Source organism: Equus caballus, chromosome 2, assembly GCF_041296265.1.
Source record: "Equus caballus isolate H_3958 breed thoroughbred chromosome 2, TB-T2T, whole genome shotgun sequence".
NCBI classification, from domain to species: domain Eukaryota; kingdom Metazoa; phylum Chordata; class Mammalia; order Perissodactyla; family Equidae; genus Equus; species Equus caballus.
The window spans coordinates 52010928-52022269 of NC_091685.1; the positions used below are offsets into that span (position 1 = coordinate 52010928).

Below are 11342 nucleotides of genomic sequence, written 5' to 3' on the forward strand. Positions count from 1 at the left end.
CTCAGCCCCGGGAGATCTGAGGGGCCGCTTCTGCTCCAGGACCAGGTGAACCACACTGCAATCATCCTGTCCTCTGAGTGAGGGGGACACAGGACTGTCCTTCAGCAGCCAGGGGCGGCACTGGCACTTCTCCCTTCACCACATACCCTGAGCTGAGGACTCTGCGAGGTTTCTGAATTCAAGGAGAAATGTGAGATTCTGGATCTCATTTCCATGAGCACAGAGAGCAAAAGAACCACACGTCCACTCCCAGGCTGAGAAAGAAACAGAAATTTAATAGAATACCCAAACTTAGCATTTATTATTGACAACAAAAGCATGGCCACTCCAAAGAGGGAAATAGGCGCTGGGGAAAATGTGTGAGGGAGATGGGGTGGTCGTCCAATCCCTTGAGGCCTTCAGGGGACCCCAGGAAATGGATCACAAAGTTTTCATTCATATCAGCATCTGAGAGGTGGCCCCGTGCACCTGAGTGTCCCCGCTGTGTCCCTGCTGTAGTTCAGCTGGTGTCAGGAGCGTCATCTGCCACCACCACTGGGCTCTTTTTTGGGGGCCTGGTGTCTGGATAGAGAGAGGAATTTCCTAGGGGGCCTCCCCCGGTATCACAGCATACTCTGCCCTCTCCCTGCACCCACTGTACCCTGTGCCCCAGCCCCGGTGCTGAGTGCTCAGTCAGCCAACAGCATCCCATTTGTCCCTGACACAGGGGCTGATATTTAGTGTCACCCACTTCACAGAGGAACAAACCAGTCCCAGAAATGTGAGGGGAATCGCCCATGACAGGACTGCTCAGCGGTGGAGCTGGGGCCCCAGCATCACAGCTGTCTGACTCCCCTGGCCCAGACTTGGCCTGAATCTGTACTGAGCCCCTGGATTCAGCCACTGCCAGTCCAGACACTCACTCAGCCCTCGGCGGGAAGAGAAGTGGCTCTTCTTGTCTTTGAAGTAGAGTCGAATATTTCTGGTCCACTGGTACTGGGGCTCCAGCTGACAGGACAGGCTGTAGCTACAGGACAGAGTGGAGCTGTGGGCTCCCAGGAGCCACACCTGAGCTGTGCCTTCCAGAGCCTCCCAGCAGCTGGAGTCCCAGGGCCCCAGGGGTCGCCATGCAGCCAGATCTGAGGCTGACCATGGAGCCACGGCCATGGACATTGGAGCTGGTCTGCAGAGAGAGTCCGCCCTCCCCTCACCCAACTGCTGCCGCGCCTCACCTCGCCTCCTCACTCAGGGGCTCCATGGCCTGGAACCAGGCCCCAAAGTGCTCATCGGGCTGCACGGTGTACAGATTTGCAGCCTTCTGGATCAGCTTGATGTCCTTGATGAGTTTGAATTCCTGGGACAGAGGAAGGACAGGATGGAGACATGGCCTGGGTGGGGGACCCTGCAGGGCTCTTGGAGGGGGTGAGGATGGGGACAAGGAACCAGTGTGGGGCCTTTGCCAACTTGGGAACCCTCCTTCCCTGCAATTCCAGTCAGGACGTGCCTGTTCTCACAGTTGGCCAGAAATAGATCCTCTACCAGTAAGGGGTCCTTGATGCCAGCACTTCCGCCACCCGCCAACTCCATAGGATCCACAGCTTTGTATTTCGAACTCTGCAAATAAATGTCTGACCCCAGAAATTGGCCTAGAGGGCTTCTTATGAAAGGGGTCTCTCTGATTTCCACATACCCACTCTCACCACAGTGAAGCTGCAGCTCCTTACCTCATTCCGACAGCTGAGCACATTGCCCTGGAAGGCAGGCAGCCAAAGTCCATCAGAAACAGCCCCCTTAGCCCAGAACTAGCCCCCATCCCACCTCTTCCAGTGTTGCACTGCTGCCAGTGGGCAGGCCCTGCCAGAGACCGGACTTGGACCTGGGCCAGGCTCTGGGCTCCAGACCTGGGGGCAGAGGAGCTGAGACCTTGTAATCTAACCCTCTCCGATGACACATGGGGAGACTGAGGCCTCAGGCAGGAGGGGACAGCTCAGCCACTGATGTGCTTCCTGAGTGGTAGGGCCCCGACTTCTCTTCCCTCATGGGCAGGGCCAGAGGGAGAGGCTGAGTCCAGCTCAGACACCACCTCCTGTGGCCACACAGCCAGGCAGCTCTGAGCCTCAGCAGCCCAGGGAGACTGGATGGCGGCCTAGGCAGAGCCTCCCCTCACTCGTTGCTGTGATGGGCCTGATGCCCTGGCTTCCACAGGAGGCTGGGAGGCTCTGCAGAGAGGACCTTTCCAAGTGTGAGAGCTCAGGGCTCAGGCAGGACTCTCTCCTCCCAAACCCTCAGGAGCCTGATCCCAGGGCCCCACCTCCAGTCTCACTCACCTCCACATAATAATCTGTCTCATCATTCAGCAGCTCCAGGTAACTGAAGATCATCTCGAGGGAGGGGATGACACCCTGCACCATCAAGGTGGGCATGGTGATGAGTTCCAGCACTCAGGTGCCCCCATGAGCCCTCCCCTGAAACCTCTCAACCCAGCCCCCTGCCCACACCAGGCTCCCACTTACAGCAGCCTAGGACCCACAGGAGCCCCCACCACACACAATTCCCTTCTCCCCTCCTCTCCAGGAACATCAAACTCCCCCAGTCACGTCCCAGGGCTGGCTGTGAGCCAATCCCAGGGGATGTGGGCCCTGCCCCTCCCCAACCCAAAACCATCCAGCTCCCAGCCCTTCCAGGCCCCCTCCTGCTCACTGCCAATGCAGGCACTTCAGGTTCAGCGGCCACAGCAGATGCTCTGGAGGAGGAAGGCCCCTCTCCTGGGGAAGTCCTCCAGCTGGGAGGGGGCATGCCCTGTCCTCTGAATCCTGGGTACCTCCCCCAGGCACCCTCACCTGCTGCTGCCACCTCTCCCAGTCTCCATGGTGGACCCTCTGTGCAGTGGCCAACACGGAGGTCGCCTCCTGTCGGGGACAAGGACAGGGTCAAGGAGGCCATGCTCCCCTCCACATGTCCCCCAAGGCCACTGACCTCAGACCTTGGCCATCTGGCTCCAGTCCCCTGCTGCCTATACTGTTCCCACCTCCAGGGTGCTCTGATTCTAGACCAGTCCAGGCTCCAGGACTCACTCCTGTGTGACCTTGGGCCTACCCAGGTCTCCCTGAGCCTCTTTCCTCATCAGGAAAGAGTGGGGAGAACTCCACCTGCCTTCAGCGCTCTCCTGAGGACTCCGTCTCATCTGACTGTCATCACTGCTCTCCCCTCACCTCTCGAGGAGGAGCTAGCACAAATCTCTTCCCATTCCTGTCCTCCCTTGGATGGTATCACACCGCCGTGAGGCCTGCACCACGTCATCACCCTCCATTTCCCAGAGGAGGAGACCGAGGCCCACAGAGGGGCAGAGACTTGCTCAAGGACCCACTGAGGAGAGGCCACTCTCCCTCCCAGCCAGAGTCCCTGTCCCCGCTGCCTTCACCCCTTGCCCTGCCCCACCACTGACCATGGTCCCCACCTCTGCACTCCCAGAGTGTGTCCCAACAATAGCCAAACTGAGACGTGGAGGGAGAGGGCAGAGGGTGTTGAGGGAGCCATGTGGCATCTCCTTCCTGCCCCACCCACAGGGGTCTCTGAACCCCAGGATGGCCTTACCATAGCCTCACTTCCTAGGATGCCCTCAGGATGTTCCCGGGCCCTCATACACCCCTCCTCCCAGATCTCCAGCCCCAGGTTACCTTCAGGAGCAGTCTCCTGCTCACGTGCTGCTGTCCCCTGCACCACTTCTTAAAGGTGTAGGATCTCTCCCTGGGGGAGTGGGGAAAGAAAGAAAGAAAGACTATGGGGTGGTGGAAGGGCACATACCATTTGTTTGAGATCCCAGACGATCCAAACAGCCCGGGGCCTGGATAAGGGATTTCACTGTGTTGCTCTGAGCCCTGAGGTCCCCATTGGACTGGGGAGTGGCCTCTCCTGTTGTCACCTGGGGCCTCCATTCCCATATCTACCACACAGATCTGTTTTGAACACTCTTGGTTTCAGTTGGATGGAGATTTCTGTTCCTGCAAAGGAAACACTTGAGAATCTCCAACTGGGTTCAAGTCAGAATCTGATATTGAAGGAAATGAGTTCCTGGGCAGAACTGTTAGCCTAAGGGCCCTGAGAGACTCAGAGACCCAGGAACCGGATCAGTCCGTGTCCCAGGCATTCGCTGTCTCCCAGGTGGTCTCAGCTGACTGTGGGGACCATGGAGACCCAAGGCCGGCCGCCACGGTCCACCTCACCCTCGTGGTGCTTTGATGGATAGCAGCCCACCCACCTGGAAACTTGTCCCCAGGTGTCTTTGAGACGCTTAATGGCAGGGATCTGCAGAGCAGAAAGGATCATGTAGAAGGAAGAGAAGTTTCTTAGGCCTCAGCACCCCTGGGGAAGGGAAGAGATTGAGCTGTGAGGGGGTGCTGTAGCTCTCCAGCTCTGGATTCTGTCCCTTCATGGACTTCTCCTGTCCTGGATGAGACAGATGCCCAGGAAACCCAGGGAGGGCACAGCTGGGATCCAACGAGTAACACTGCCAGGCACAAGGATTTTTAGCTGAATACAAGGAAGGAGCACAGGAAGGAAGTGAGCTTGCCACCACCAGGACCTCAAGTCAAGGTCAGTGTGGCCCTGGAAGGAGGGTCTAGGGACAGTGCAGGGACTCAGACGACAGACTTCAATATCGACAGCTGAGAAACAAGAGGGAATTCCCACGACTCCAGACAGGGCCTCCATGGGCCTCCCATGACTTACCTTAGCCGCATGAATCCACAGCTCCTCCACCCTGGCCCTTTCCTGGGCTGTCATGCCCGGGGCCCCGAGGCACGTAGCGATGACACTGTTGGTCATGGTGTTCATGTGTGCCACAGTGTCACCGATGGTGGGTGCCAGGTACTCGCAGTCCCTGTTGTCTCGCTGGGACAAGATGGAGCCCAGGCAGTGGGCAGGCACCAATTTCTTAAACAGCTCCTGAGGAAGATTCAGAGTGTTGCCAGCACTGCCTCACCCCAGCGCGGCATCCATGGTCCCCCACACTCCCAGGTGGGTTGAGGACAGAGCAGGAGCTCAGGGAGCAGAGGATGCGATCTCTGAGGTGTGTGGGACTCCCTGGGTTTTGTCTGTGTCCACTGACGGTGCCAGCACAAGATGACCCGGGACACAGTGCTGTGCAGAAGGGAGGGGACTTGCTCCCAGCCCCGTCTCACTTCCTCCAAGCTCTGGAACGCAGCCCCCACCGGCCCACTCCAAGGGCCATCTTCCAACCATCCCAGTCCCTCTCAGGTCCCACTCCTCATTCCCATGCACATTCCCCTGAGGCAGGGAGAAGCACTGGCTTTGTGTGATTGTCTCCACTGGAGTCAGTACACATCACGTGCCTGATACGTGCTGAGGTTGTGAAGGCCCCCTGGGCACACACATGATCGACCCAAGGACCTGGCAGCACTTTTCCACCTCATTCATTGGAACAGCCACCCCGTGCAGCAGGTGCCCTTAGTGTCCGGCTCTGCTGTGCACGTGGGGACAGCAAGCGCTTGGGGTTAAGAAAGTGCCCGTCACAGTGTTGGTAACGGGGGAGCAGGAATATGGACTCAGATCATCAGATTTTGGATCAGGGAATGGCAGGTGTGGGGCAGCTCACGGCACAGGAAGGCAGGGCCCCCCTGCCCTGCAAGCCCCGCTGCTCACCGCCTCCATCCTTGTCAGCTGCTCTGCCACCAGCCGGGGAGGGAAGTCCAAGATGTTCGGCTTCTCCTCCCTCAGCTGGTTTTCGGTGGTCACAGCCCAGGGTCCAGTGGGCTCTAGTTCAGGAGCTGGCACTGGGGCTGAAGTTAATGGTGCGCCTTCCTCCAGCCCTGTAGGGTCCGATGCAGGTGACGCTGGCTCCAGCTCTGCCACGGGTGGTGGGGCTGGAGCTGGAGATGGCTCTAGCACAGGGGCTGGTTCTGGCTCTGGCTCTGGCTCTGGATGTGGCAGGAGCTTTGGAGCTGGCTCTGCTACAGGATAAGGAGAAAGTTTCACCCACACACCTGACAGTTTCTGTGCCTTTCCAAAGACAGGAAGGACTCCACTGCCTTTAAGGGAACTCTAGCCCATGAACCTCAACACAGACAGTCTTCTCAGACTCCAGTCCCCTCACCTTTCTGTTTGGCCTCAGTGGCCTTGAGGTGCTCCAGGTGGCCTGGCAGAAGTTAGGCATGGCCCTCCACATGTGAGCCACCAAAGCTGACGTGCAGAGTGGCCAGCTGCAGGGTCCAGCATGGAAACTGTAGGGGCTCCCTGCAATCCTGCCCTTGGCCCAGCCAGGTTCCCAGCAGGAAATAGATAGCACTGCAGGGAGGCAGATGGGCCAGAGAGTCAGTGGCCCAGCCTTTCCTTAAACACTGCCCACCCAAGGCACTCTTGTTAGCATCTGGGCCCCTGTGCCATCCCCTCCCCATCCAGAGGAGGGGCCCATCCCAGCCCTGAGCCCCGGCTGGCTGTCCTGGCAGTGGCAGGCCTGCTCATCCAGCAGGCTGAACGCAGAGTCTGTGAGAGTCTCTTGTTCCCACCGACACTCTCCTCCCCAAGGGTCTGTACACAGCCCAGCCCAGCCCTCCATGCACATGGGCCACTGGAATGAAGACTCCAGCAGATCTGTGAGCAGCTTGCTCACGCACCTCCTACTATGTACCTGGTGGTGGCGCTCACAAGGGGTGGATGTGGAGAAAGGGAGGCAGAAGGAGCTGGGACTCTGCTGGGATTGGGTCTCTAGGAGAAAACTCAGCCCAGCCTCCCTTCCGGTTCTCAGGGGGCCTGAGACCCATGCACAGCTCTCTTTGAGTCCAGTCCTGCTGGAGTGGAAGCCACCAGAACTCAGCCTTCCCATGGGAATCACAAGATGGGTGAGATGCAGGGTTCTTCCAGGCCTGTGCCAGCCACACCCTCCATCATCTCCCCTCACCCTGTTTGCTAGAGACAGGAGGCCCTCCATCTACACCCAAAGACCACTCACTTTGGGAGGTGGTGCTGTCCTCCAGAATCCCGCACACAATGGGCCAAGCTGCCTCCATGTGTCCCAAAGGGGATGAGGGCATCGCCCGGGATGGAGGGTAGATGGGACCTAGGAATGATGTCAAGTGTGACTGACGCTCAGATTAGAGGGGAGGCCCAGGGAGGCTGTCTGCTTCACTTATTGAGTGACGCTTAGTGTGTGCAGATGCCCTGCACACAGAACGTCCTTCATAGGCATTGTTAAATGAACTCCAACCAGAACGACCCCAGGTGTCTGAGTGGGCCTGTGGCCCCTCTGTGGCCCCAGAGATCCCTAAATGTCTACACCAAGGACAAGCACCAGGACCAGCTGGATGGCATCTCAAACTCCTTGACAGGGTGCTCTCCAGGTGTTTTTCCAAACTCAAAAAGCCACAAGCCAGTGAAGGGCGAGGAAGACTACTTTTCATGGGGGGCAGAGAAATAATCAACACCAGCAACCACAGCATGACCCAGGGCCCTCTCTGCAGAGCCGGGCACCAGGGCAGCACCTGGATGGCTGAGCCCATTCATCCCTGGGAGAACCCTAGCAAGTTCATCCTCTCCCATTCCACATTTCAGAGGAGCCAACTCAGGCTCAGAGAGATGTGGTGACATTCCCAAGACAAGACACACAGCTGGCAGTGGGCAGAGTCACTACTGTGCTGAGGAGGAGGCGGGCAGTCATATGGGAAACAGCTGGTGCAGGACCTGGTGGGCTGTGCTGGAGCCTGAGTAACTGCAGAGTGAGGTGGTGACACTGCAGAGGACTCTACCGGGGAAGGCTGGCAGCACAGACTCTGAGAGCCTCTGCATCATGCCTACCTGGAGGGCACGCATCCTGCAGGCCTCAGTTACAGACAGAGTGGACTCATCTTCACTCTGGGTGGGATGAGGAGGGACACAGGGTCAGGGCCACCACTGCAGCCCACCAGGATTATCAAGGTCTGCAGTTGACCCAGGAACTCCTAGCCCCTCCCACACATCTGCAACAGGAGACACAGGAGCTCCCACACTCAGCAAGGCTCTGGGCTTTCAAAGTACAATCTGACTTTGGGCGGATGAAGGATTCCACATTGAGCTCCCTGGAGGCCATTTGCTCACTGAGGGACAACAGAGCTCCCTCTGTGAAGATCACCAGCCCAGTGAATCCCCAACAGACTCCCCCTCTCTAGAGAGGAGAACAGAGTCTTAGGCATGCCAAGTGGCTTCTCTAGGTCCTGTGGGTCAGAACTGAGTACCGCCCAAAGTGAGGGCTGAGGGACATCCCCTCTAACTGCCTGAGGCTTCATCGGGCCCTGACACGGAGGGAAATGTTATGTGGCCACCTCAACCCTCCCAGGTCTGGAAACAGTTTACAGGGCAGTGACACGTTCTGAGAATCCCTTTGACTTCTAAAACACTCTGATGGTTATTTCTCTTACATTAAAGGGAGTTTGGAGACCCTCGTTATCGAGGTTCCATGTTCCAAAAAAGGCAAAATTCAAAGATACTCAGGGCCTATTGGGAAGTGACAACGACACCAACATTTTCTCTAATCCTCCTAGGGAAATGCAAAGAGTGCCCTCCTAACCTCCTATGCAGCTGGTGGGGAGGAGCAGAAGTCCAGATTCCTTTGGGAATGGGACTGTGGGAGATTCATGGGGGACAGCCCTCTTTGGGTCCCAGGAGAACGGCAGTTTGAGGTTGGATTCTAGGCCGACCCTGGTCATCTCAGGGTCCTGGGTAGGAAGACCCATTGTGCCCACTCTCACCTCAGAGCAGCCCTGGTTATTGATGGTGGCACGGTGCAGCTGGTCCCTGTCCAGGGAGATGGAGTACCCGAAGCCATCCACCAGCTCTTCGACCACCTCCTGCATGCAGCTCTGCAAAGACAGTGCCCGAGAGCCGGGCCAGGAGGTCTCAGGGGCCTGCCTCGGCTTGGCAACAGGAGGAAGCCCCAGCACAGATCAGGTACCCAGCAGCATCTGCATAGACCTCCAGCCAGGGAGGGAATGAGATGACACCTGGAGGGATCGGGACTGACACATGCATACAGGAGCTTGGTCCCCAGCACCCATTCTCCCATCCTGTTAGCCACCACCTAGGCTGGGAACATGACGCACTGCCAGGCATCAATGCAACCAGCAAAGGGCTCCTGCCCAGGGTGGGTCACAGCTTTGCCCTGCCAACCCTCACTCCACTACTGCCCCTGACACACAAGGAGGCTCAGAGGAGTGTGGGGCTGGGATCCCATTGTGGCCTAACGCGTTTGGCCTGCCCTGTGTTACCTGAGGGCTCCTCCTGCAAAATGGCCAGAGGTGGTGCAGGTGAGGGCCAAGCCAGTGTGTGTAGCGACTGAAAAGGCTCTGTTTCTTGGCTTTCCTGAAGCCACAGCCTCGACAAGTCGGGAGACAACAGGAGAGCATTCTGCTCTCTTGAGTTTCTCCACTCAAGTGAGCTCAATAGGAGGCTATGTCTAGAATGTGGGCGCCTGGAGACCAGCGTGCTAAGTTCTGTTAGGGTCTGTCACCAAGGAAGTGAGGTCACTTCCTCAAGGTTCCCTTACCTGGGCACCTTCCTTCAATCACACCCACCCAAAACCCCTCAGGGCTCTTGGCTGCTCACCCTCCTTGCCTATGTCATCTCCAGAACTGTACACAAATAGACAGCACAGAGCCCAACACAGGATGTTGAGATGTAGCCAGGCTTCCAGTTTGAGGAAGCTGAGTTCAGCTGAGTTCAGGCCTCTTTTTTCCTAGAAGCTCTGTGTCCTGGAAATGCCATTGTGCCTCCCAGGGCCTCCTCAGTCTCTTAACCTGCACGATGGGGACGAGGCCAGAAATAGCTCCCTCGGGATGTCCTCAGCTGTGGAAGAGATAGTAGTGACAACACCTGTGGTCTGGTTTCCATGTGTCTGATGCACACACTTAGAGATGAAAGAATTACAAGAAGGGGTGTGATGTCATGTGCTGTACCCCTCAAAACAGGCCTGGGTCGCAGCTCTTGGACCTTGAGCAAGTCACTGCCCCTCTGGGCCTCATTTCCATGTCTGCACCTTTTAGGGGTTGAAATTAGAGGAAATTCAGATATTGCCAGTCACTGGCATGAAACCTTCCACGGTCTCCTGTTTGACTTAGAGTCAGACCCAAGTGCCTCATGTCGGCCTATGTGGAGGGCAGCCTCCGCCACGGCTCCCGGTGCTCACTGTCTTCTGCTGTGCACATCCTTGTGGAACCGTAGTCATTAGGAAGTGGCTTCTGAGCAGAATGCAGCCAAGGTGTTGGGATGGCACACAACCCGGGGTTAATAACAAAAAGCCTGGCACGTCTTTCTTACTGACATTCTTCAGCCCCCTCCCTCTTTCCCTCCTCCTGTTTCCCTCTCTCTCTGCCTCTTATATCTCTGGAACTGGGAGAGCAAGTGTGCATGTTTTCAGTTGCCCTGTGAAGAGGCTCCATAGGAGAGAACGGAGGGAATGATTGGCCAACAGACAGGCAGGAACTCAGACTTTCAATCCAAAGAAACCCCATCAACATGCATGTGAGTGAACTTGGGAGCAAACTCTCCACGAGTCAAGCCGCAATAGAGACACAGCACCTGCTTCACAGAGACCTTGAGGTAGAGGCACGCAGCTAAGCTGTGCCCCATTCCTGGCACACAGACTTTGTGAGATCTCAAGGATTTGTACTTTCTAGGTGGAATGTCTTAGAGCAATGTCATCAGAGAGTGACGGGAAAAAGCACAGTCTGCCAGTTCCTGCCACCCAGCCCTGCTCTGCCCCCATCTGCCCTCCTATCTCTTCTCAGGCTCCTTCCAGCCACACCCCCACCCTTCTGCCCTTCTCTGGTCACACTCACTTCTTCCTGTGAGTCTCTGCACCAGCGGTGCCTTCTCCCTGACACTCAAACTGTTCCCAGACACAGGCAGACATGCCTCTCATCTGGCACTCTGCTCACAGCAAATGTCACCTCCGTGAGGCCTTTCAGAGCCTCCCAGGCACAGTCTCCACCATCACAGATCTCCCACCTGGAAGGGCATCTCATGGTTTCCTCCTTCTTGGTGTCATTTGGATAAAGTGAGTCCATGAAGGAGGGCTTTCTGCTTGGCGGAGGCAGAGGCAGCTTCTTCCGGTGACCTCAGGAACATGACTTCTCTTCTGGCCTAAATGTTTCCCCTCCCAAGTCCATTGTGAAAGGAAAGCATCATTTCTTCTCTTTCCTGTGTCTGATTTCCCCCAAGAACACAGGGAGCCATCCTTTCACCCTGGAATGCAGCATCAGCCCCTACACCCACAGCCAGAAAATTAGCGCCCAGCTTCAAACACCACCAGATCCTGAAGTCAGTTCCTGCTGAGGCCTCCCATCCATTCTGTAATTTCCTGGTAACTCCTGAGGTCA

General features: G+C 56.9%; 1 protein-coding gene across 1 annotated transcript; it reads right to left on the reverse strand.

The window, feature by feature from the left end:
- Nucleotides 1–255: 255 nt before the first annotated feature.
- On the reverse strand, nt 256–7028 carry LOC111772214 (ral guanine nucleotide dissociation stimulator-like). Its single transcript, XM_070259834.1, has 9 exons — nt 6896–7028; nt 5641–5948; nt 4708–4923; nt 3657–3726; nt 2680–2888; nt 1484–2381; nt 1212–1333; nt 903–1006; nt 256–561 (listed from the first exon to the last, which is right to left on the reverse strand). Exons 1-4 carry the CDS (start codon nt 7026–7028, stop codon nt 3706–3708), a joined length of 678 nt encoding a protein of 225 aa, XP_070115935.1. The 3' UTR covers nt 256–561; nt 903–1006; nt 1212–1333; nt 1484–2381; nt 2680–2888; nt 3657–3705.
- Between the last annotated feature and the right edge of the window lie 4314 nt (nt 7029–11342).

Coding starts and splice junctions, on each gene's coding strand:
- LOC111772214 (XM_070259834.1), bottom strand. CDS start 7,028: ATGCCCTCATCCCCTTTGGGACACATGGAGGCAGCTTGGCCCATTGTG. Junction 5,949..6,895: donor TCCTGTCTCTAGCAAACAGG/GTGAGGGGAGAT, acceptor CTTATCCTGTAG/CAGAGCCAGCTCCAAAGCTC. Junction 3,727..4,707: donor TGTGGATTCATGCGGCTAAG/GTAAGTCATGGG, acceptor CCACTCCCCCAG/GGAGAGATCCTACACCTTTA.